Genomic DNA, 26999 nt, shown 5'->3' with positions numbered 1-26999 from the left:
GTGCCTGAAATGATCAAATGTGTGATAGAGAGGTATGAGAGATACAAATATCTATTTGCGAAGTGATACCAACTTTTGGTTGGTTGCCAAATTTTCTTACCCAACTAAGTTATATATGGACTGGTTGCGGACAGACTAGGGTTTAAGTTTGGCCCTGTCAATATGAAGTCATCTTAAGCCCGAAATGTTGAGGGCTGAAATTTTTAACCCTAAGGATAAGTCAGGATTGGAATTTTCAGGCTTTGGGTTGATGTAGTTTGGGCTGAGGGTGATGTGTAGGGTTGAGCTCAACCAAGTCTCATGACTGTTTTTTCGCTTTTGTATTGGTATCCAACGATTGAAGATGCTAACAGTAACTTTTTGAGTAAAACTCAAATATACGTGCATGTTTGATGTAACAGAAATTTGAGGATGGACATGGTAGAAAAAACTGTATGTGTGAAAAGAAACTCCATCACAGAATGTGACAAAAAAAGAGCACAATAACATTTACAGGTTACAGTAGCTCTGCGTGTGTGTTCGAGAGAGAAAATAACAGCAGAAAGAGCAGCCAAGGAAAAGGAGAAAATAGCAGCATTAGCAGCCAGCCATTCGGCCTCTTTCTTATTTAATCCTGCACTAGTGGTATAAAGTTTACCATTGAAAGACAAGGAAGAGAAAAACAATGGATGCGGTCCTAATTAAGAAATAGGATGGTTTCTCAAGGTTCGTCTTAACTGCATACTCATTAAGAACTAGATTTGCGAAATATTGTTTCTTGCAACATGTAACCTATGAAAGTAAAGAATGCATCTGCTTCACTCATTAGATGGGAGGAAAGAGATCATTTGCATGATCGACCATTGACATTATCATCAATCGAATTCAAAACTACAGTAGGCAAAACAAATTTAAGGTGCTCAAAAGTTTTCAATGATCAACTCAACCAGCTTTATCTACCCTCAAGATGTTTTACATAGTACCACTACATAAGCATCAATACAAATCAAATACACAAACTTGCAAAAAAGGAGAAAAAAAAAAGGAGAAAGAAGTCCTAACTAATTAAGGAGGGGCACTTTTTCAAAAATGACCTCCAATTTAAAATATCAACCAGCATTTCTTAGAAAGGAGGTGGTAAAAATTGAAATGGTTTGCTTTAAGCTATAGAAGGGAACTAAAAAAAGGAAGAAGACTTCAACTATAGATTGAACTTTTCCAACTTCTTTGTGCTTGATCTTATACTCTTATGAGAAGTTCTGACATGGGTAGCACAAATATAGGAAAATGAGAAAATTAAGAGATAATAATTCACATCTATAATTCATAAACATTAACTATAATATCCAACTATCCAAGACATCCAACATTGGTAAGGGAAGGGTTAGATGAACCACACAAAAAAAGTAGGTGAACCAAACATTGTTAGACAACTTTCAAATCCAACCTCCCCAACCCTAAAAACTCAAACCCAAAATACCCAATTGATACTGAACTCTCACAGGTAGGGGGTCCAAATATTAGCAACATAATCAAATGCCAACTAATGCAAATCAAGCATGTATGTTTAATTTCAGCCACAAGATGATAGTTTATTCATAAAAAAATTTTTAAAAAAAAAATGGCACATATGAGGCATACCTTAGCAATTAGTGGATATCCTTCATTTTTTAATCTTTTCTATTATGTGCTCTTGGGCATATTTTGCAATAGCTTGCTCCCTTTTTTGCACTGCAAAAACCTCCTTAATACAAACTTTTGGAACATAGAGCAAGTTAGTAAATCTAAACGTCCCCATTTTGAAACACCATCAACCAAGACAGTAGATCTAAACTTTTGGAACATAGAGCTACCCTTTATTGATTGTAGAATATCTTGGCAAGTGTATGCCAATTCTTTGGGTATATTCTTGCAAGCCATTTCACACATATTTTGGCACACATACACAAGCCGCATGAAATTTTAGGAATATACTATTGCCCCCTTATACTTTGGTTTTATTACTAATCAAACTCCCTTCTTTGTGAAATTACTATTGCCCCCTTACTTCTAAAGGTGTTAAGTGGCTGTTAATATCAAATATGAAATGTCTATTTTGCCCTTAAAATTAAGAAGTAAAAAATATGGCATTACCCTCATTATAGAAACTATATTGCATGTCAATTATATCCTTAAAATCTTATATTTTAGAATAGTTTTGAATTTGGTGGGACCACATACTTATGATTGTTGAAACTTTCACATTCCACTTAAATTTTTCATAATCACCATGATGGAAGTTTTACTAACAAATTAGCATATAATATCTAGTTGATAAAAAATTTGGTAACATACATAATGGTCAGCATATATTAGGTGATTTTCAATTTTCAGCTTTGATATTTCTTAATATTTTAGTTTTCTATTTAATTACATCTTTCCTATATTTGGTGATTTATTTTTAGAGGAAAAAAAATCACATCTTTCCTTTATTTGGTGGTTTCTTTTTAAAGAAGAAAAGTAAAATTAAAGTTAATTTTTTTTCCTATTAAGGGTAGTATTATAACTTGAAAAAAGAGCAAATAAGTAAAAAGATAATTGCAGGGTTATTTTTGGGATTTTGAAAAAATATATAGATGCCACATCATTAGTAAACTGACAGAGCTTAACGGTAGGGGGCATTAGTAATTGTTGACAAAGTTAAAGGTTGGAATAGTAATTTTAAAAAGTACAGGGGATAAAATAGTAATAAAATCAAAGTACAAGGGGCAACAGTAATTATCCCTTAATATTTCTATTGACAAAAATAAGACATTTCTTTGCAATTATTAGTAGTACAATGCATATAGATCATCAAATCCTACTATCTTATGTCAAATACTGTGGTGAACTAATCCACACCAGTATTTCAATTATCTACACATAGAATATGTATACAAATTTAAATCATTAATTCGAGTTTAAAATTAAAAAAACCTAAAAGAAAACTTATTTCAATGAAGAAAGTCAATTTTCACGGCTTATTGTTTTAATGGTTTGCAAATTCAATAATTAATGAAGCTCCAAAATATTCAAACTTTAAAAAAAAAAAAAAAAAAAAAAAAAAAAAAAAAAGAAAGATTGTTGTTTAACAAGCAAAAAAGTATTGGATAAAAATCATGTAGTGAAAAATAATTTCTCAACCTTTAAAGAATTTTAACAATGTTAAAATATATTGATTTGGATGAAATAATACATTGGTAGAAGAAAAGAAAGACAAATACATAATAGTAAGTTTATCATTTTAACGTCACTGATTCACCTAATATGAATTGATTTTAAAGACAAATAACTTTTAAAACAATACTCTTTTATGTCTTATTTAGTAGATATCTTTCATTCTTTATCTTTTAAAGCGTATACTCTGTAGCGTATTTGGCAATAGTTTGCTTAGCTTCTTTGCGTTGTTGAAACATCTCCTTCGAGGTTCCGATACATATTAAACACCATCAACCAGGACACTAGACTTAAAGTTTGGAGCATGGGATAACCCTATGTTGATTTGAATAACTTGGCAAGAATATACCAATTTTTAGGTGCATTCTTGCAAGCTGTTTTTATGCCTTACATGTTTTGGTACATCTACACAAGTAACAAAAAATAATAGGAACATAAATTAATATTACCGTCCAAAAAATAAAAGACACTTCTTTAAAATTCTTAATATCACAATGCATTCAAAGGATCAAATCTTGCTATCTTATGTCAAATACTACAGAAAATTAATTTACATCAATAGTTTAATTTTCTACAAAAAGATGAAATACGTCTGAAAATCTTAAATCAATAATTCAAATTTAAAAAAAAAGAAACATAAAATGAAGTATATTTCAATGAAGTCAACACTTATGGCTTAGTATTCAATAACTTACAAGTTCAACAATTAATAAAACTCCAAAAATATTCAAAATTGGAAAAGGATTTAGCAAGCAAAAAAATATTGGTTAAAAATCACTTGATAAAAAAATATAACTGATACTTTAAAGAGGCGTAGCATGCATATATTTATTGATTTAGATAAAAGAATATATTGGTAGAAGGAAAGAAAAAACAAATATTAAGTAATAAGTCTGTCATTTTAAGCTCACTAATTGACTTTAGAGGAATTGATCCCAATAACTTTGGAACAACACCTTTTAATGGTTTACTTAGTGGGCATCCTTCATTTTTTATCTTTTTCAATATATGACCTAGGGTGTATTTGATAAATATACTCCTTTACGATGTGGAAACATATCCTCTAATAAATATATCATCAACCAAAATACTAGATTTAAACTTTTAAGCATGCACCAACATTTGGTTGATTGTAGAATACATTGACAAGGGATATGCCAATTCTTTAGGTGCATTTTGCCAGTGGTTTTAAGTCATATATGTTCTGATAACTTACACAAGCCAAATGAAATAATTGATATATAAATTGATATTGCCATAAAAAAAGATAATAAAAATTTATTTGAAACACTAAATAACATAATGTATATAAATGATCAAATCTTATTATCTTATATCAAATACTGTGATATATTTATCGACACCATTAGTTCAATTTTCTACATATACATGTAGTACATATGAATACTTTAAATGAATAGTTCAAACTTATAAAGTTAATTTAAATAAAGAAAGTCCATACCATTTATATAAGTTATAGTGGAATGTCATAATTCTAACTTAACAACAAAAAAGAACTTAACAATTCTGGCTTAAAACGAAAAACTTCGACAATTAATAAAACTTGAACATATTCAAACATCAAAGAAAAATGTTTTGCAATCTCAAAAAATAAAAAATAAAAAATAAAAAATAAAAAGAAAAAGAAAAAGAATAAAAATCACATAATAAAAAAATATTATCAATGCCAAATAGAACACTGGCTTGCCATGCACAATATTGTGATCAAAGAGTTAAAGTGGAGGAGATGAAGATAGTTTCTAATGTTCATCATATTATAAACCATCAAAATTATTAAGAGAAGATGAATAGAAGATCTTAAATTATACTTGAGTTATATAGAATTATTATAGGTTTTCCTAATGATTATTGTGACTTAGCTCCTAAAGATGGTCACTCAGGATGAATAACATCATAAATCACAGTAAACAATAGTCTCTAATTATGGACATTTTCTTTATTTTAGAAATCTGACTTAGCATAAGAAGGGGAGCACATGACAATTCAACAAGCGTTCAATTTTGATTGAGAAGAAGAGTTAATAAAAATTCGAGTGAAATCAGATTGCACAGAAGCAATGCAGGTAGTGTACATGTCAAAGCAGTTGAACACTTTTAATTGAATGATTCTAGCTTGCTTTATTTAACGAAAAAGTAATATATTATCCAATTTTTAATTGTTTTTAACAATGTTAACATATATTAATTTAAATTAAAAAATACATTGATAGAAGAAAATAAAAACAAATACAGAATAATAAGTTTATCGTTTTAAGGTCATTAATCCACCCTAGAGGATCTGATGTCAAAGACAAATAACTTTTAAAACAACATTACTTAGTGGGCATTTTTCATTTTTTTTTTTTTTTTTTTTTTTGTCTTTTTCAATATATTATCTAGGACGCATTTGGCAATCATATACTCTACTTCTTTACGTTGAACAAACGTATCCTCTACTATATATAAAACATAATCAACCAAAAATACTAAATCTAAACTTTGGAGCATTCGGCAACCTTTGGTTGATTGCAGAATACCTTGGCAAGGGTATGCCAATCATTTTGATGCAATTTTGTCAGTGGCAAGGTACACCATTTCGCCGAAATTTAGTGAAATACATTGAATTTCGGGAGTTTCAGTGGCTGGCAAACCGAAACAGCACCGAAACTTGATACTTCGATATCTTGCTCGCTATTTTATGCAATTTTTCGCTATTTATCTTTGAAAATAGGCGATAAAACCTAAATTTCGCTACTGTTGGGGCTGGCGGCGGTCTTTAGCTATGCATCACCATTAAACTATTCAATCTCTGTTAATCTCTTATAGTTTAACTTCAAACCACGCTCACAACAAGCAATATATGCAGCTTCCTAGAGAGAGAAAGAGAAAAGGAGAGAGAGACTTTGGTGTTAAGAAGAGATAGTTGCAGAGGACCGGAGGTTAGGGACGAAGAGCGGGAGAGGAGAGAGAGTTACAAAGAGAAAGACTTTTGTCTTGAATATTGTTTTATTATTGTTTTCAAACTTTCCATTGACTGATTGACGTTTTGCAGGAATATTTTATATTATCTAATTAATTTTTTAAACTTTAATTTATGTTACACTTTACATTGATACTTGCACTTTGCATTGATGTTTTGCCTAATGTGGAACTGTAGAGCATTTAACGAATTTCTTTTCAATTATTTTTAATATTTTATTTTGGATGAAATTTATCATACAAGGTGGCGAAATCTTGCTGATATTTTGCCATATTGCTCGGTTCGCTACCCGTCAAACCGAGAATACCCAACGAACTTTTGCATATTGGTCAGTGGTCTTTATACCATACATATTCTGGCACAGTTACACAAGTCAGATGAAATGATTGTTATATGAGTTAATATTGTCATAAAAAAAAATAATTTTATTTTAAGAACTTAATAATATAATGTATACAAAAGATTAGATCTCACTATCTTATATCAAACACTGTGACCTACTAATCGACACCATTAGTTCAATTTTCTATACATATATAAAGTGCGTATAAAAACTTTAAATGAATAATTCAAATTTACAAAACTAATTTAATATATATTTTATTCCAATGAAAAAGTCAATACCATTTATCGAAGTTATAGGTGATAATTCTAGTTTATATTTAAAAAAGCTTGACAATGCTGGCTTAAAATGAAAAAGCTCAACAATTAATGAACCTTGAAAATATTCTAGTGTCAAACAAAAAAATATTTTGCTAAAAAAGGGAAAAAGAAAAAGAAAAAGAAAAAAAGAATCACGTAATAAAAAAAAGAATTATCAATGCAAAAAAGAACAAACATTGGTTTGCCATGCACAATATTATGATCAAATAATTAGTGTGGACAAGAGGAAGATAGTTCATAATGTTCATCATGCAATGAACCATCAAAATTATCAAGAGAAGATGAATAGAATATCCTAACTTACATTTGAATTGCATAGAATTATTGTATGTTTTTTTTAATGATTATCGTGCTTTAGCTCCGAAAAATAGTCACTCAGGATGAACATCATAATCAAGGTAAACAATAGTCTCTAATTATGGGCATTTTCTATGTTTTAAAATTCTGACTTAGTACTATAAGGGGAATTCATGACAATTCAGCAGATATTGCATTTTGAGTGGGAATAAGAGTTAATAAAAATTCGAGCAGAATCAGATTGTACAGAAGCAATGCAGGTAATGTACATGTTAAAGTAGTTGGACACTCTTAATTGAATGATTTTAGCTTACTTTCTTTTAACAATATATATATATATATATATATATATATATATATATATATATATATATATATATATATATATATATATATATATATATATATATATATATATATATATATATATATATAAACCAAATTTTATGTTTTTTTTAGCAATGTTAACATATGTTAATTTAAATGAAAGAATACATTGAAAAAGAAAATAAAGACAATTATCAAATAATAAGTTTATCATTTTAAAGTCATTGATCCACCATAGAGGATTTGATGTCAAAGACAAATAATTTTTAAAACTACACATTTTAATTGTTTATTTAGTAAACATCCTTCATTCTTCATATTTTTAATATGATCTACAGTGTAATTTTGGCAATATTATACTCCTTTACGGATTTTTATTTGCCGTAGCCGCTGCTGCCAGCAGCTAGCGGCTGCAATTGCGCCACGTCCACAAGTATAAATCCAACAGTGGTGAATAAAAGTCTGGGGATGTAGGTGTAAATATGAACTTTTTATTTTACAAAACGTCAATTGATCTTTTGAAATTTAAATTTACAACTCCCTGTGTTCACCGACTGAGATGAAGAGATCGGTTACGATCATTCAAGCTTTGCTTGAGACCAGCAAATCCAGTTTTAAAGGCTCTGCAAATCAAGTTTTAAATGCTTTACAGTCATATACATCAGAAAATCAATTTTCCGGCGACTTCAACAACCTTAGCTATCCCTGACCCACCCCCACCAAAGCCTTACCATTCATCCTTGAAGAGTCATGTCTCTCTGCAATCTCATCCGTGAGCTGTGGCTTCCGAGCAAAATCCAGCAACCAGCATGTCTCCTCCGCCGACACCTCCGATTGCCTCGAGTATAAAAGGAAGACGATGTCTCACAATCTACTCTTGGTGCCACTTCGAAAAATAAGAAGAGGAAGAAAAAGAAGAAATGCAAACCTAGGGTTTGGATCAGCACCTCTTCCGGCAATAGCGGTTGGTTCAACAGCGAAGGCGGCGAAGAGGATGACCTTCTTCTGTAAATCTCCGATCAATTAACTCGTTTTAGTTGCTCCATGAGATCTAAAAAAGCACAATTCCATAGAGGATGAAATTCGAACCATGTGCACCATTACCTTATTGTTTCTTTAAATTTTATTTGGCTCTTATTAATTAATGAACGAATGCTTCTTGGTTAGTCTCTTGTCAATCAATGTTTCCTAAGAAGAACAAGTTTTGAACCTGGAACTTGCAACGGTACAATCGTGACGCTTAATGGATCGGAGATTTAGGGTTTTTAATAACAATTATTCTGGTGAGAAAAAACGTTTAAGATTCTTCAGTTTTTCGATATTTTGCTCCTAAAAACCAAGTGGAACACGACGAAAGGAAGATAGGAAGAAGAAAGCAGGGGAATCGAAAAGCCCTAAATGGAGTTGGGAGTTCATCTCAGTCGATGAACACAGGGAGTTGTAAATGTAAATTTCAAAAGATCAGTTGACATTTTGTAAAATAAAAATTTTATATTTATATCTACATCCCCAGACTTTTATTTACAACCATTGGATTTATACTTGTGGACGTGGCGCAATCGCAGCCGCTAGCTACTGGCAGCAGCGGCTGCGGCAAATAAAAATCCCTTCTTTACGTTGTACAAACGTATCATCTAATACTGATACGGAAAGCTAAGAATCAAACGGGTATAACCCGAATATAACACCTTGTCATATTAGCCGGGTCACACCCGGTTCTAACAGGACGAAATGTGTTCGGGTCGAGACCAAATGGGGCTCCACATAACAGTTGATCGGGAAGGATTCCGATCATCCATGACCAAAAGCGTAACACACGCCACGTATATAGCAATCATCCTTGTTATGGAAGGTCGACTCAGCAGCTGATTGAATGGGACCAACGACAAGAGAGCATGATCCAAGGAGAGACATCAGCCCTTGTCTGGCTAACTTACCAAATACATAAAAGGTAACACCCACACTATAAATGCACAGGTCTACCCCTCCGGTAAGCAACCAATACACTTTGAGCATAATCTTGTGTAGCTTTTGCACGAGACCTCATTCGGTTCATCATCTAACTTTGCCATCGGAGGCGGCTGCCCGGCACACAAGCCGGCCCGCATCTAACCTTTCTTGCAGGACTCATCATCCCGGATGCGAGAGGAGGCTCAGTCGGATCCAGAAGCATAATTGATCCGCATCAGTTTGGCGCCGTCTGTGGGAACAACAAAATCTTCAAGTCATGGTGAGACGAACTAATGGACGTTCCCGACAAGAAAGTACGGGGGATGATCGAGTAATTCCCGAAGAAACGATTAATCCGTCGGTTCACGAAGAACAAGAGGTACTTCCGGACAACATGGTTCTGGACGATCCAAATGAAGAAGGGACATCACGAGGACCTCGGGACCAGGCCATTATGGCAGATATGGACGAACTACGTAAAGGCATGCTCGAAATGCAAGGGGTATTACGTGGTTTAGTGCATCAAATTGGGGTCGAACAAGGGCCAAGGTGTAATACCCAGTCTGGAAGGCTAATGAAAGCCTTCAGGACGGTGCGAGGAGCCCGACATCCAAGGCGCATCCCGAGAACAAAAATTACTCGGGAACAAAGGGAAATACAACCTGATCGTAGCAAACGCCAAACCACGCCTAATGGGACAAGGATCAGTGCTTTAGAACGCATTTCGTTGCCGCCTAAAACAGGGTCCTTACCCCCCAGGTATAGTCGGGAACAGGTCGATGAGATCGTAGAGAAGGAGGAAGAAGGGGAAAGCCAACCCCAACCTTCAAGGTCGAGAATTTCGACCTCTCGGGCACCATCCCAAAGGAAGGAGACTACAAACCCTCGTTCAAAAAAGGAACGTGTCGAATCCGATGAGGAGGGTACAAGGCAGAACCGGCTGCGAAGGCGAGTGGCCGAGGTCGAGCGAAAACTGGAAGATCGGGATCATGACGAGGATCTTGACGTAGTAGATCGGGAGCCGTTCTCAGAAGAAATCATGAACATGCCTCTCCCAAGGAACTTTATCATGCCGACCTTCACCCCTTTTGAAGGGAAAACAAATCCAAAGGAGCATATCAGCTACTTTAAATCGGTAATGACGGTGCTAGGTCGGGAGGATGAATTGCTCTGCAGAACTTTTCCAGCGTCACTTAAGGGCCCGGCTATTAAATGGTTTAGTAGTCTACGACCGGCATCAATAAATAATTTCCGGGAGTTGGCCCAAAAATTCATAGCTCGGTTCCGAAGCGCGATCGGGAGTAAAAAGACGTCCGACAGTCTCTTTGGCATACGACAAGGCCGAAATGAGTCCATTCGGGATTATCTGAAAAGGTTTGATGAAGTTGCCATCGAGATCGAGGAGCTTGATGATCAAGTAGCATACAGTGCGCTTTGGAGTGGCATTACTCACCAAAGGCTTCTGGAAGTCTTGCTGACAGACAAGCCAAGAACGTACGGCATCTTTGTTACGCAGTGTCAAAAGCAAGCCAGTGTCTATGAAGTGATAGACGCTCGGGTTAAGGCAGATCGGGACAGAAGATTAGATCGGGACAGAAGATCAGATCGTGAGGAAAAACCATCCCCAAGTGACAAGCATCAGAGGCCAAAAAGTAACTGGAAGCGTGAGCAAGTGAACTATACTCCTTTAAACTCGAAGCCGTCAGAGATTCTGATGAATATTCGGGATAAAAAGGAGTTAAAATGGCCCGGGAAGATACGTGCACCTCCAGAGGATCGGGATATGACAAAATATTGCCGATTCCACCAAGATTACGGCCACCATACGGATGCTTGTCGGAATCTGAAGTTTGAAATAGAGAAATTGATTCAACAAGGAAAGTTGGGTCAATATGTAAGGCAGTCGGGGAAGAGCCAAGCATATTCACCGGCGCCAAAGAAAAGAGGTCGATCCCCAAGTCCAAAAGAGCTTGACAAAAAAGCGGACAAAGGAAAAGAGAAGGTTGATCGGGAAGAAACACCTGTGTACGTCATTATGGGGGGACCAACTGTGGAGTCAATCAGAAAGGCAAAACAAAAGGCTCGGTTCGTGGGGGCTGTTCATTTGCCTAAGAAAAGGCAAAATCCAGTATGTCCCGAGCCTATAACCTTTACGGACGCTGACTTGGATGGTGTCACGTCACCACATGATGACGCGATTATCATCAAAGTCAAAATAGCAAACCGGGAAGTTCACCGAGTTCTGGTGGACACAGGATCCTCTGTCGATCTCATCTCGTATGATGCCTTCAGAAGATTAAAGTTGGCTGATGATTTGTTAACACCATCATCAACGCCACTGTATGGTTTCGCAGGATCATCCACAAGGCGCGAAGGAACGATCCATCCGGATCTCAAAGTTGGAATGTCACCCCGAGATACTTTGGTTCGGGTGAACTTCATGGTGGTCCGGGAGCTGTCGGCATATAACGTCATTCTGGGACGACCAACATTGAACGCACTTGAAGCAATGGTGTCCCCCAGACATATGAAGTTAAAGTTCCCGACCGAATCGGGAGTCGGGAGTGTTGCTCGGATCAATCGGCCTCCCGACAATGTTATACGAACTACTTGAAGGAAAAGCGTAAGCCAGAAAGTTCGGGAACGGCCATGAACGTCGAGGTTCGGGATGATCGTGATGAGGAAAGCATGCAAAGGGCGGAACCCGTGGAAAAGCTGGAAAGGATCCAACTTAGTCAATCCTTTCCTGACCGAGGAACGTTTATTGGCTCGAGCAGCAGCCGACGATTTCAAGGAGGAACTTACCTGATTTTTGTGTGACAATGCGGATATCTTCGCGTGGTCAGCAAATGATATGCCCGGGATAGACAGACGGGTTGCAGAGCACAAACTCTGGATACAAAAGGATGCAATTCCGATCATCCAAAGACGAAGAAATTTTGCGATTGAAAAGCATGAGGCAATCAGGGTCGAGGTTGAAAAATTGGAGAAGTCGGGTTTCATAGAACCAATCGAATGCCCGACCTGGCTTGCTAATGTAGTTATGGTTAAGAAAGCGAACGGGAAATGGAGAATGTGTACCGACTACACTGACTTAAACAAAGCCTGCCCCAAAGATTGCTACCCTCTCCTGAGGATTGATCTTCTGATCGATGCCACTGCTGGTCACGAAGTCCTTAGTTTCATGGACGCATACTCGGGATATAACCAGATCTTGATGAGCCGGGAGGATGAGAAACACACTTCCTTTATGACTGATCGGGAGAGTTATTACTACCGGGTAATGCCGTTCGGGTTGAAAAATGCAGGGGCAACTTATCAAAGAGCTGTCAATAGAATTTTCCAAAGGCAAATCGGGTGGAACATGGAGGTATATGTAGACGACATGCTTGTAAAAAGCTTGGTTCGGGCAGGACATTTGGCTGACTTGGAAGAAACATTTGATGTTCTCAGGACATACCGAATGCGCCTGAACCCGGAAAAATGCGCCTTCGGGGTTTCGTCGGGAAAGTTTCTTGGGTTCATGGTTTCCCAAAGAGGAATCGAGGCCAATCCAGAAAAGATTCAAGCACTGATCGGGATGACACCACCAGTTACAATAAAAGAAATCTAGTGTTTAACCGGGAGGGTGGCCGCTTTGAACCGGTTCATATCCCGGGCTGGGGAAAAGTGCAACACATTCTTTAAAGCCTTGAAGAATACATCAAGCCCGGGAACAGTCACTTGGACACCGGAATGCCAACAGGCCTTCGATCAACTTGTAACGTATCTCGGGACAACACCTATTTTGCCCGACCTCTGTCTGGGGAGGCCCTTACGATCTATCTGGCAATTTCACCTACTGCGGTCAGCGCAGTTTTGGTTCGGGGTGATACCGTTCAGAACCCAATCTACTATGTGAGCCATGTGCTTATAGATGCTGAAAAGCGGTACCCGGACATCGATAAACAGGCGTTGGCGCTTCTCGTGGCCTCACGAAAACTAAGGTCTTACTTCCAATCACACCCGATTATAGTCCCGACTAATTTTCCATTAAAGAAAATACTACAAAGACCTGATGTAGCCTGGAGGATGGTCGGGTGGTCCGTGGAACTTAGCGAGTACCAAATTGAGTTTAGACCAAGGACAGCCATAAAAGCCCAGGTATTGGCCGACTTTGTTGTCGAAAGCACTATACCACAGAGGAATGACCAAATGCCAACGGATGGAATACCTGAGTTGTGGATTCTACATGTTGATGGATCAAGCAATGTTTCCGGATCGGGGGCAGGCTTGACCCTCTGTAGTCCCGAAAACTTCACTATTAGCTATGCTATAAGGTTTAAATTCCCAGCCTCAAACAATGAAGCGAGTATGAGGCTGTCATAGCGAAGCTTGCGAGTGGCCCGAGCCCTCGTGGTTCGGGAGCCGGAGGTAAGAAGCGATTCCCAAGCTGGTTGTCAACCAAATCAAGGGGGAGTATGAAGCAAAGGATGAAAGAATGGCTAAGTATTTAGTCAAGGTTGGACAGTTTCAGACATTCTTTGAACGGGTAACATACCGACAGATACCAAGAAAGGAGAATGAAAATGCAGATGAGCTCTCCCGACTGTCAATGGCAAGTTACAAAAACTTGGACTCGGCTGTTTATATTGAAGAATTAAGTAGCCCGAGTATCCAGGAAATTGAAACCTTTGAGATCGATGAACGAACAGATCGGACCACGCCTCGATTGCGTATATTCGGGATGACATTCTCCCGACTGATCCAAAGGAAGCAAAAAGAGTCCGGAATCAAGCCGCCCGGTTCACCATGGTTGGAGATCAGCTGTATAGGAGGTCCTTCACAAATCCTCTCTTGAGATGTGTTGGGCCATCCCGAGCAAGTTATGCCTTAGCTGAAATCCACGAAGGCATATGTGGGGCACACATGGGCGGGAAGGCATTGGCACAAAAGGTATTAAGGTCGGGAATATTCTGGCCTACAGTACAGAAGGATGCGATTGACTATGTCCGTAAGTGCGAACGATGCCAGAAACACGCTAATGTTCCAAAGTTACCAGCGGTCCCCATGATATCCGTCTCCAACCCGACGCCATTTGCGATGTGGGGAATGGATCTAGTCGGGAAATTACCAAAAGCTCCTAAGAATCGGGAATATATGGTGGTTGCAATAGATTACTTCACAAAGTGGGTCGAGGCTGAACCATTATCTTCCATCACGGAGAAACAGATGGAAATTTTTTTTGAAGAGAAGATAATATATAGGTTCGGGATACCCCGGATCTTAGTGACGGATAATGGCAAACAATTTGAAGGCGCCGGGTTCAAATCCTTTTGTACAAGGTACCATATAGAACATCGATTTGCTTCGGTTGCCTACCCCCAGAGCAATGGACAAGTGGAGGTTACCAACAGGACACTTCTCGACGGGATCAAAAAAAGGTTGGAAGATAATCGGGCAATGTGGGTCGAGGAACTCCCGAGTGTCCTCTGGTCATACAGAACTACGGTGCGAACCCCAACTGGCGAAACCCCTTTTTGTTTAGCTTATGGGACTGAAGCCCTAGCTCCCGTGGAAGTATTGGCTGGATCATTACGTTATGATACGTTTAACGAACAACAAAATGATCAAGGGCTCAAGGAGAATTTAGATCTTTTGCAAGAATCCTGGACAAAGGCACAACAGAAGAATCTATTGTATCAAAGGAGAGCGGCACAACACTACAACTCTCGGGTTAACAACCGAAGATATAGATCGGGAGATCTGGTTTTAAGACGAACAGGGGCTTCAGACCCAAGAAATCAAGGAAAGCTAGCTCCAACATGGGAAGGGCCTTACCTGGTGGAAAAAGAAACAAGGCCGGGATCATATCGACTGAAGAGAATAGAAGACGGAAGCCCGATTGATCGTTCATGGCATTCCACAAATTTGAAGAAGTTCTACCAATAACCACTATAGACATCGGGTCAATTCCGTTTGTGACTTCGCATTTTACCAGATCAAATCTTTCTAAGGAAGATACAATAAATTCGGGTTCATTCCCGATTGATCAACTCCCTGGTTGAAGGAACATGCATCTTTTCTTAAAGATACCATTCACTCGGGTTAGTTCCCGTTTGATTAATTACTCCTTTTTTGAGGAAAATTGCATCTTTTCTGAAAGATACCATTCACTCGGGTTCATTCCCGTTTGATTAATTACTCCTTTTTTGAGGAAAATTGCATCTTTTCTGAAAGATACCATTCACTCGGGTTCATTCCCGTTTGATTAATTACTCCTTTTTTGAGGAAAATTGCATCTTTTCTGAAAGATACCATTCACTCGGGTTAATTCCCGTTTGATTAATTACTCCTTTTTTGAGGAAAATTGCATCTTTCCTGAAAGATACCATTCACTCGGGTTCATTCCCGTTTGATTAACAATTCCTTGATCAAGGATTTACATCTTTCCTTAAAGATACCATTCGTATGTATGTTTATACAAATCACTCGGGCTTATCTCGTTTGATTAATCCCTCCTTTTTTAAGGAAAAAACTTGTTTGGTAACTTATGAACAACAAAAAAGGAGAAAAAACTTGTTTGGTAACTTATGAACAACAAAAATGGAGAAAAAACTTGATTCATTCAAAAAAGATTACAGTATTCAGCATCAAGACTTAATCAATTTTCACTGAAGGACTCCCGGGAAGGTCTTCTCCAGCAGCTGGTTCAGTCGCACCCTCTAGGGACTCCAGCATGCCTACAGTATTGGCAGGGGAACCTTGGATCTCTCCCTCGCCCCGATCATGCTCTTCTGGCAGCTCACTATCTTCTTCCCGAGCTATTGTTCCTTCATCTTCACCTTCCTCTCTTACTTCGTCTTCAGGAGAGGGTTGGGGGAGAGGATCAATATAATCCATAGCATCGGGAAAAGGGAAATCCTCAAGCTCGGGAAGGTCTTTGGGACGTGGGCGTCCGAGCTCATCGTAGATCAGAGGGTCCAGCAGCTTCTCCAACTCTCGGGGACGAGGAAGATCAGTCTGCTCCAGAGCCTTCTTAAAGGCAACTCGCATACCCCTCTTAAAGGCGGGAGTAGCGACAGCCAGAGTGAGATTCTTGAACTGCGGAGTCATGAAGTATTCCTCCAGCACACCTCGTCTTGAGGCTCCCGAGGACTCCAGCTCTTTCAACTTGTCTCTCAGCTGGGCATTCTCATTCTTCTCCGCCAATAAGAGGGCTTCAGACGCCCTTAAATCTTCAGACACCTTCCCGACTTTCTCTTCCAGGTCACTGACCTTCCCTTTGTACTTGCTTTTACTTTTGGAAAGGACATCCCTTTCCTTCGTCAGCTTCGCCGCCTTCTCTTCGGCGTCCTTCAGTTTCTTCTCCGCATCTTCCTTTGCAGTAATAGCAGTGCGGGCCCGAACGTTCGACTCCCCGTGGAGCTGCTCGGCCAGCGCTAACTGCTTTGCTTGGTCCCGAGCCCTACGAAGAGACTCAGAAAAAATGTGCACGGCACCAGCAACGTATCTGAAGAAAGATTACCCGGGTAAGAAGATTGATAATAGTGATTCGGGAGAAAAAGGAAGAAAGACAGGTCCCTGAATCCTTCATTAAAAAACTCCCTATTCGGGAGGTTGCGCAGATATGTTGCATCAGCATCATTAGTGGCCTCATTTAGCCACTGTTCAGCATACTCCGAGTCACTGAAAACGGAGTTAAAACCAAGGTCACCAGCCGAAGAAGAGGGGGCAACCTCCCGAGCTGGTTCGTCGATACGAACCCTTTTCGAGAGACGAGGAACGCCGTCTCCTTTACGCTTCTCAGCTCCCGAGGAAGGAGCCTTCTTCTTTAAACTCTTGTCCGGAGATGGCCTGGGAGGAAGGGCTATCGCCTTGGCAGCCGCAGGAACTTGAGCGGGGGCTTTTTTGAGTACTCCCGAAGGAGGCTTGCTTGTAGGGACAGGCTTCCGTCTCCTTGCCTCGTCCATGTTCCCGAGCGCCATTGCCAGAAGATCATCTTCAGAGATATTTTGGCTCACTGAAAAACGAAGAATACGTATCAGGTCAGCACAACATAGATGACACAAAAACAATAAAAAGAGACTTACTCGGGGAGAAACCCCATAGCTGAAGAACTGACTCGTACTCCATGGAGTACCCATGGACTGCGAGCTCGTCATCGTCAACCGAGTTTATTATATCAATATAGTTTTCCTCCTCGGGATGAAGGGCGACATGAATATTCAGACGGTCGATCTTCCCCTTGGGGACTTCTTGGAACTGAGTACGGAAAGGCTCGGGAGAAGGTGGTTTAAAGAAAAGGTAAAACTCCCGCCATTTCTTGGTGGTAGACGGGAGGGAATCCTTTAAGATAAAGTTCCCTTGAGACGGGGAAATTCTCTTGGATAGGAAAAACCAACCGCGTTGGCTGTGAGGATGAAGGGAGTAGTAATGGTGGAATAAGCCGAAAGTCGGGAAGACCCCTATTGACTTACAAAAACCAACGAACCCGATCATAATCCTCCAACTGTTTGGGCTCAAGTTAGAAGGGCTGAGCTTATAATGGTCAAGCACGTCTATGAAAAGATCATGCAACGGGAGACGTAACCCCCCGATAAAGGCATCATAATACAAGGGATAGAACCCCTCGGGAGGTCTGTTCACTCTTTGGCTATCGGTCGGGAGGATAACCTGATATCCCTCAGGAATACCAAAACTACCCAAGAATCTATCCAGATCCTCGGGAAACAAGGAGCAGAGATAGAATTCAGGTCCCGAGGAGTTACGGACGAAATTAATGTGCCGGGGGAGTTAAGGGTTCAGCTCGAAGCATTTCTAAGGCTGCGGAGTCGAGTTTCCTACAATCGGGTTTACGGGGAATGGCCCCCCGGAAACCGCTAGGACGTTGGAAGGGTGGTCGAGGGGGAGCTTTCGATCTAGATACCCGGGAAGTAGACGGGACATCCGTCCGAAGGAAAGCTTGGGAAGACACAGCAGGGGGATCTCGGGAAGTGGCCGTAGACTCAGGCCTTAGGGCACTCTGGGCAGAAGGAGTAGCAGAATCGGAAGCAGGGGTAGGGTTCGAATTTGAGCTAGGAATGGCTTCTACTTCAGCCTCAACTTCGGCCTCAACTTCAGCCTCAACCTCGGCCTCTTCGTCGGCCTCTACCCCGGCTTCTACCTCCCCTTCTACTTCGTCGGGTGCAGGGGACGTAGTCAGGGCTTGCATCGCTTGTTTCTCTTTGTCCCTGCGGAACATCTCCTGGATCTCACTATAAAGTCGAAGATCGTCGTCCGGGATAGAGCAGCTGTTAGATTTAGATCCCTCCTCATCAGAGGATTGCTTGTGGAGTTCTTTCAGGCGATCCCCGGTCAGATTATACCTCTTGGTTTGATCGCTATCACCCTCACTCGTATAACCCTCGGCCCGACGACGCCTATCACGATAGATGGGAACGGGGACCTTATTTTGGTGCCTAAATCCTCTCAAACTTACTTTCGGCTTCTTCGGAGCCTTGTATCTCCTCGGGGCCATAAGGAAAGAAAACTTACTGATTAAAGGCAAGAAAGGCTTGAGGAACTTCAGAAGTCGGTCGGGAGCGATTGCTTAGTCGAGAGCAAAGAAAGCAGTAGGAAGAAAACGAAGAGGAAGGTTCCTATTTATATTGCCGGAAGAGGCGTTACACTTCTTGATCAGACGGTTACGACTCTTGATGATCGACGGTTACAAAATGGAGACGGTTCGCCTCCCCCGAGGCTCTCATTATGAGCCTACGACTAGCCACTTGACGTGTCAATCTCAGGTTGGGCGAAGTCCTGAGGATAGCCGTTACAAAAAACGGCTAATCATTTTAGTGCGCAGGCATTTAATGCGTCCATTAAAGAGTATTCTTGGAATCTCCCAAGGAAAAGGGACTCCAGGAATATCCCGAGGAACAACTCACTCCAAACCACTTAGCTATCCCGAACATCGCAAGCAATGATCGGGATAGGGGGCTTATGATACGGAAAGCTAAGAATCAAACGGGTATAACCCGAATATAACACCTTGTCATATTAGCCGGGTCACACCCGGTTCTAACAGGACGAAATGTGTTCGGGTCGAGACCAAATGGGGCTCCACATAACAGTTGATCGGGAAGGATTCCGATCATCCATGACCAAAAGCGTAACACACGCCACGTATATAGCAATCATCCTTGTTATGGAAGGTCGACTCAGCAGCTGATTGAATGGGACCAACGACAAGAGAGCATGATCCAAGGAGAGACATCAGCCCTTGTCTGGCTAACTTACCAAATACATAAAAGGTAACACCCACACTATAAATGCACAGGTCTACCCCTCCGGTAAGCAACCAATACACTTTGAGCATAATCTTGTGTAGCTTTTGCACGAGACCTCATTCGGTTCATCATCTAACTTTGCCATCAGAGGCGGCTGCCCGGCACACAAGCCGGCCCGCATCTAACCTTTCTTGCAGGACTCATCGTCCCGGATGCGAGAGGAGGCTCAGTCGGATCCAGAAGCATAATTGATCCGCATCAAATACATATAAAACACCACCAACAAAAAAAAAAAAAAAAAACTTTGAAAAAACCCCCCCCCCTGGGTGTTTTTGAAAAACCCCGTAGGCAAAAGCCCCCTATTTTTTTTTTTTTTTTCTTTTTATATTTATCCTAAACCTAATCCCCCCCCCCCCCCCAAACAAAAAAGAAGAAAAATTTTTTAAATTTGAAGGCCCTTTTAAAATTTTTTTTTTTTTAAAAAAAATAAAAAAAAAAAAAAAAAAAAAAAACAAAAAAAACACATTATTTATTTTATTAAAAAAAAATTTTTAATAATTATTTATTCCCTTTTTTTTTTTTTTTTATATATTGGAGAATAAATTTTTTAATGCATTTTTGCTAGTAGTTTTATGCAATACGTATTTTTGCACGTTCATACAAGCTGCATGAAACAATAGGTATATGAGTTGGTATTGCCATCCAAAATATAACAAAAATTTAAAATTCTTAATAGCATGATGCATACTAATGTTGAATCTTAGGGTGTATCAATCGATACTATTACTTCAATTTTCTATATATACGTAAAATGTGTATGAAAATTTTGAATAAATAGTTAAAGCTTATAAAAATCACCTAAAATAAAAATTTTCTAATGGAGAAAGTCAATACCAACGGCACATTGCTTTAATAGCTCGGGCATTAAAGAAAACATTAGTGTGGGCATGATGTTTAAACTCATCTAACGTCATAGTGGAATGTGACAATTCTAGTATTATTTAGTTGGCATCATACATGATGGCAAAACCACCTTAGAAAATTAGAATTTGTATAAATGATATTCGAATTTTGGATTTAGGCTTCAATCAAATTAAGTTCCAACATGTCTTAGAAAAGTGAATAATGTGACAGATCATCTAGTTTTTCAAGATGCAATTTCTCAACAGAGTTTCTTCTCTTTGAATTCCCTTCCCCAATGCATATGTTGGCCTTGATATAGATAATCTTAGGATGTACTCTTTTGAGAGGTTTAAAGTTCAAATAAGCCTGCTCTTTTCTTAATAAGAAAGAAAAAGTTCAACAATTAATGATGCTCTACAATATTCAAATATCAAAGAAAAAGTGTTCAGCAAGCCAAAAAAAAAAAATGTTGAATAAAAATCACATAATTTTTTTTTTTAAAATCCATGCATGAAAGAACACTAGCTTGCCATGTAGAGTGTTGTGATTAAAGAGTTAGTAAGTGATCAAAGAGTTAGTAAGTCTAAATGAGATGAAAATAGCTCTTAATGTTCATCATGCAATGAACCGTCAAAATTATCAAGAGAAGATGGATAGAAAATCGAAACTTATACTTGAATTGTATAGAACTATTATAGGTCTTCATAATTATTATTGAGCCTTAGTTCCAGAAGATGTCTTCTCAGGATGAGCTATATCATAATTACAGACATTTTCTTTGTTTTAGAAGTCTGACTCAACAATGGAAGGGAATTCATGGTAATTCAAAAAATGTTGCATTTTGCACAGGAAGGGGATTATGGGGGCAACCCTTCGCTGATTGCAGAATACTGCATCAGGTGTATGACAATTCTTTGTGCATTTTACTAGTGGTTTTTATGCCATACATGTTATTGTACACTTATACAGGCCGCATGAGGTAATAGGTATATGAGTTGGTATTGCCATCCAAAATATAATAGAAATTTAAAACTCTTAATAGCATAATGCATATAATTGTTGAAATTTTATGGCGTATCAATCGAAACCATTAGTTCAATTTTCTATATATACATAGAATATATGTTAAAATTTTAAATCAATAGTGCAAGCTTGAAAACATAACTAAAATAGAATTTATTCTAGTGGAGAAAGTCAATACCCACGGCATATTGCTTTAATAACTTGTACGTTAAAGAAAACATTAGTGTGGGCATGACGTTTAAACTTATCTAATTTTATAGTGGAATATGAAAATTCTAGCATTATTCATCTGACATCATACATGGTGGTGAAACCACCTTAGAAGATTAGAACTTGTAAAATGACATTCAAATTTTGGACTTAGGTTTTAATCAAATTAAATTTCGACATGTCTGAGAGAAGTGAATAATGTTGCAGATCATTTAGTTTCTCAAGTTGCAATTTGTCCACAAAGTTTATTCTCTTTGAATTCCCTTCCCCAATGCATATGTTGGTTTGGGGATAAATAATTTAGGATGTACTCTCCTAAGAGGTTCTAAGCTCAAATAAATCTATTCTTCTCTTAACAAGAATAGAAAAAGTTCAACAATTAATGAAGCTCCAAAATATTCAATTGTCAAAGAAAAGAATGTTTAGCAAGCACAAAAATAATAATAAATAAATTATATATATATATATATATATATATATATATATATATATATATATATATATAAGAAAGAACACTGGCTTGCCATGTACAATGTTGTAATCAAAGAGTTAGTAAATCTAGACGAGATGAAAATAGATCTTATTATTCATCATGCAAAGTGATGAGCACATTTATGTGTGAAATCTTAGGGCATAAAGCATGCATTTTATATACTTAGAGTGGAGTTACCTTGGGTTTTATGTTGTTTTTGCAGATTTTAGGACTTTTCAAGATTTAAGCAAATATTTTGAGTTTTGGGCTTGAATCATGCTATTTTACACGTCAAGAAGTCCATTCAAATTCTCAAATGCGAAAATGGGCCTGATCTGGAGCATGCTGGGCTAGAGATGTGTGACTATGGGCCAACTCCGAAATATTGAAGAGATAAAGAAGGCAAATTTGATCTATGGCTGAGATTTTAAATCAAATCTACAGAGATAGTATGAGAGAGTCCAAATGGAAAAGAGTCCTTGCATACCTCAATATCTTATCTCAGATCTTGGATTTAATTAAAGAAAGAAAAAGAGGAAAAAGAATTATATTCAGAAAGAATTATATTCAAAAAGAAAAAGAGGAAAACTCCCGTTTTTGAATGCCTCTGTCCAGTTTTGATCAAACCCTTCATCGAACGGTCATTCGATGTCCGATTGTGCTGATTTTTGGAGGAGAGCTTCACGACTACTTAAACCTCAAATCCAACGGTGGAATTATGCATCTGATCTCTCTAAGTTGGCGCGATTAGTACGTCAAAACCCTAATTGGCTGAGTCAGATAGAAACCCTGAGTTTTATTCAAATTCAGCCGTGCTTCATATCTCATGTAAACTCTATAAAAGGAGAGCATACTCCATCAAAGGAGAACGTGTCTTAGAGCTTAGTAGAAGCATTCTTTCTCCTCTCTTCAGTTTATTTATGTTTTCTCTAGTTTTCTTTGCTTGCATTAGTGAGATTTAAATTTCTAGATTCAATGTTTAGGTTTAATCTTTTTATGTAATGCAATTCAAGTTCAAGCTTCAAGTTCAAGATTCAATTTTTTTAGATTCGTTTTTCTCTGGGTCTTGCAATTGCAGATTTAGATCATTCTAGATCTAGATCTGGTTGTTAGGGTTGGTTGAGATTCGAATCGTTTGTTCAATTCGCAAGTAAGTAACCTTCTTTATTAATCTTCTCTCCTCCCTCCATTCCCGCTTCTATCTACCCCTCTATATTCTTAATTTAGGATTTACTTTCAGCATTATTTATTGTTCTCCCTTCCCCTGGTTCCTTGATCAGAGATACCTACAGTCGTGCCTCTCTTTGGTTAAGGCTTCCTTTTCATTTTATTGCTTTGTTTATTGCTTTGTTATTTACTTTCTGTTATTTACTTTCTGTCTATTCATTCATAATCTCGGACCACATAACCGGAGCAAGCCTACAGTCGTGCCTCTCCTTCTGGTGACGGGTGGTGTTGCATCTGCATTTTAACTATGAACTAAATTTTACTGACTGCTTTAACATACTAACTGGTTTTATTTTTTTCCTTTTCATTTTTATTGTTCACATTTTTTTTTCCTGTCTTTTATTTATGCATTGATTGTGTTTAATTTATTTTTCGTTTCAATTCGATTGCATTAGACGTATAGATTATGATTGTTTAGTTTAGTGAATTAGTTAACAAAAATTGAATCATTCCACTCTCGCATTACTATTAAGAAGTTGAATTATAAGTGGCATATCTCCTTGAGATCGACTTGTTAGCCACACGATACCGTGCGCTTGCGGTTACTTTTAAAATTCACAAACAAGTTTTTGGTGCCGTTGCCGGGGAGGTATTAGTCCACTTTGTTTTTCTAATTCTTAGGTAAATCGAAGTGATTTAAAAATAAAAAAATAAAATTCAAAGATATTGCTCTTAACTTGAGTAGAAACAAAAACGTATAGTAGTCCCCACTCTACTGCAGAATCCCCAGGATTCGATTGTAGGTGGCTCCGAAGACTATACGGATTCCCTTGCTGTCAAACCTATAAGCGCTCAGCTATACGACAACCTTACAGCTTTGGAATCATTGTTTCAATCTTTGTGGTGGGGAAATTCACTACTTCTCCTTTTGTTTTTTTTATTAATTTTTTCTTCTTTAGTTACTTAATTTTTCTTTTTAAATCACTCTTTTGTTCAATATGTTTAGTCTTGTTTAATAGGGAAACAACCACAAATAGAAAAAGAAATCAATATGTTTAGTCTTGTTTAAATCACTTCGATTTACCTAAGAAAAATTAAGTAACTTCCTCAAGCATATTGATTTCTTTTCCTATTTGTGGTTATTTCCCTATTAAACAAGACTAAACATATTGAACAAAAGAGTGATTTAAAAAAAAAAATTAAGTAACTAAAGAAGAAAAAATTAATAAAAAAAACAAAAGGAGAAGTAGTGAATTTCCCCACCACAAAGATTGAAACAATGATTCCAAAGCTGTAAGGTTGTCGTATAGCTGAGCGCTTATAGGTTTGACAGCAAGGAATCCGTATAGTCTTCGGAGCCACCTACAATCGAATCCTGGGGATTCTGCAGTAGAGTGGGGACTACTATACGTTTTTATTTCTACTCAAGTTAAGAGCAATATCTTTGAATTTTTTTATTTTATTTTTAAATCACTTCGATTTACCTAAGAATTAGAAAAACAAAGTGGACTAATACCTCCCCGGCAACGGCGCCAAAAACTTGTTTGTGAATTTTAAAAGTAACCGCAAGCGCACGGTATCGTGTGGCTAACAGGTCGATCTCAAGGAGATATGCCACTTATAATTCAACTTCTTAATAGTAATGCGAGAGTGGAATGATTCAATTTGTGTTAACTAATTCACTAAACTAAACAATCCTAATCTATACGTCTAATGCAATCTAATTGAAACGAAAAATAAATTAAACACAATCAATGCATAAATAAAAGACAGGAAAAAAAAATGTGAACAATAAAAATGAAAAGGAAAAAAATAAAACCAGTTAGTATGTTAAAGCAGTCAGTAAAATTTAGTTCATAGTTAAAATGCAGATGCAACACCACCCGTCACCAGAAGCAGAGGCACGACTGTAGGCTTGCTCCGGTTATGTGGTCCGAGATTATGAATGAATAGACAGAAAGTAAATAACAAAGCAATAAACAAAGCAATAAAAGGAAAAGGAAGCCTTAACCAAAGAGAGGCACGACTGTAGGTATCTCTGATCAAGGAACCAGGGGAAGGGAGAACAATAAATAATGCTGAAAGTAAATCCTAAATTAAGAATATAAAGGGGTAGATAGAAGCGGGAATGGAGGGAGGAGAGAAGATTAATAAAGAAGGTTACTTACTTGCGAATTGAACAAACGATTCGAATCTCAACCAACCCTAACAACCAGATCTAGATCTAAAATGATCTAAATCTGCAATCGCTAGACCCAGAGAAAAACGAATCTAAAAAAATTGAATCTTGAACTTGAAGCTTGAACTTGAATTGCATTACATAAAAAGATTAAACCTAAACATTGAATCTAGAAATTTAAATCTCACTAATGCAAGCAAAGAAAACTAGAGAAAACATAAATAAACTGAAGAGAGGAGAAAGAATGCTTCTACTAAGCTCTAAGACACGTTCTCCTTTGATGGAGTATGCTCTCCTTTTATAGAGTTTACATGAGATATGAAGCACGGCTGAATTTGAATAAAACTCAGGGTTTCTATCTGACTCAGCCAATTAGGGTTTTGACGTACTAATCGCGCCAACTTAGAGAGATCAGATGCATAATTCCACCGTTGGATTTGAGGTTTAAGTAGTCGTGAAGCTCTCCTCCAAAAATCAGCACAATCGGACATCGAATGACCGTTCGATGAAGGGTTTGATCAAAACTGGACAGAGGCATTCAAAAACGGGAGTTTTCCTCTTTTTCTTTTTGAATATAATTCTTTCTGAATATAATTCTTTTTCCTCTTTTTCTTTCTTTAATTAAATCCAAGATCTGAGATAAGATATTGAGGTATGCAAGGACTCTTTTCCATTTGGACTCTCTCAATACTATCTCTGTAGATTTGATTTAAAATCTCAGCCATAGATCAAATTTGCCTTCTTTATCTCTTCAATATTTCGGAGTTGGCCCATAGTCACACATCTCTAGCCCAGCATGCTCCAGATCAGGCCCATTTTCGCATTTGAGAATTTGAATGGACTTCTTGACGTGTAAAATAGCATAATTCAAGCCCAAAACTCCAAATATTTGTTTAAATCTTGAAAAGTCTTAAAATCTGCAAAAATAACATAAAACCCAAGGTAACTCCACTCTAAGTATATAAAATGCATGCTTTATGCCCTAAGATTTCACACATAAATGTGCTCATCACAGAGAATCGTCAAAATTTCAATGAAAGATAAATAGAAAATCTAAAGTTATTGTGATCGACCACGGAAAGTAGTTCGAGAACCCTGCCTTTGAAAGATTATGTAAATATTAAGGCATCGAGCATTGTCTATCTTTAGTGGTCTACCCCCATAGCAATGGACATGTTAAAGTTACCAACCGCATCATGCTCAACAAGTTGAAAAAGAGGCTAGACTAGCTAAAATGAAGATGGGTCGACAAGCTTACAAGTGTACGTTGGTCATACTGAACAACTGCAAGGACGACTCCTGGAGCATATCATTTACGCCATCTAGAGATTGCACAAGATGTTCCTCGATTATAGAATTCAAATAATCTCAGAAAATACTATTAGTACACTTCTAGGAAAGGTAC

At 38.0% G+C, this 26999-nt stretch overlaps 1 protein-coding gene across 1 annotated transcript; it reads left to right on the top strand.

The window, feature by feature from the left end:
* The first annotated feature begins 11425 nt into the window (after positions 1-11425).
* LOC149015897 (uncharacterized) lies at positions 11426-12004 on the top strand. The gene has a single exon (XM_089156630.1). It carries the CDS (start codon positions 11426-11428, stop codon positions 12002-12004), a length of 579 nt encoding a protein of 192 aa, XP_089012756.1.
* The last annotated feature ends 14995 nt before the right edge of the window (positions 12005-26999 follow it).

The sequence above is a fragment of the Hakea prostrata genome, chromosome 5, assembly GCF_041222555.1.
Source record: "Hakea prostrata isolate BN-2017 chromosome 5, UWA_Hpros_2, whole genome shotgun sequence".
Taxonomy (NCBI): domain Eukaryota; kingdom Viridiplantae; phylum Streptophyta; class Magnoliopsida; order Proteales; family Proteaceae; genus Hakea; species Hakea prostrata.
The sequence above is the reverse complement of the archived record's forward strand: the minus strand, read 5'-3'. Positions and strand labels throughout refer to the sequence as shown.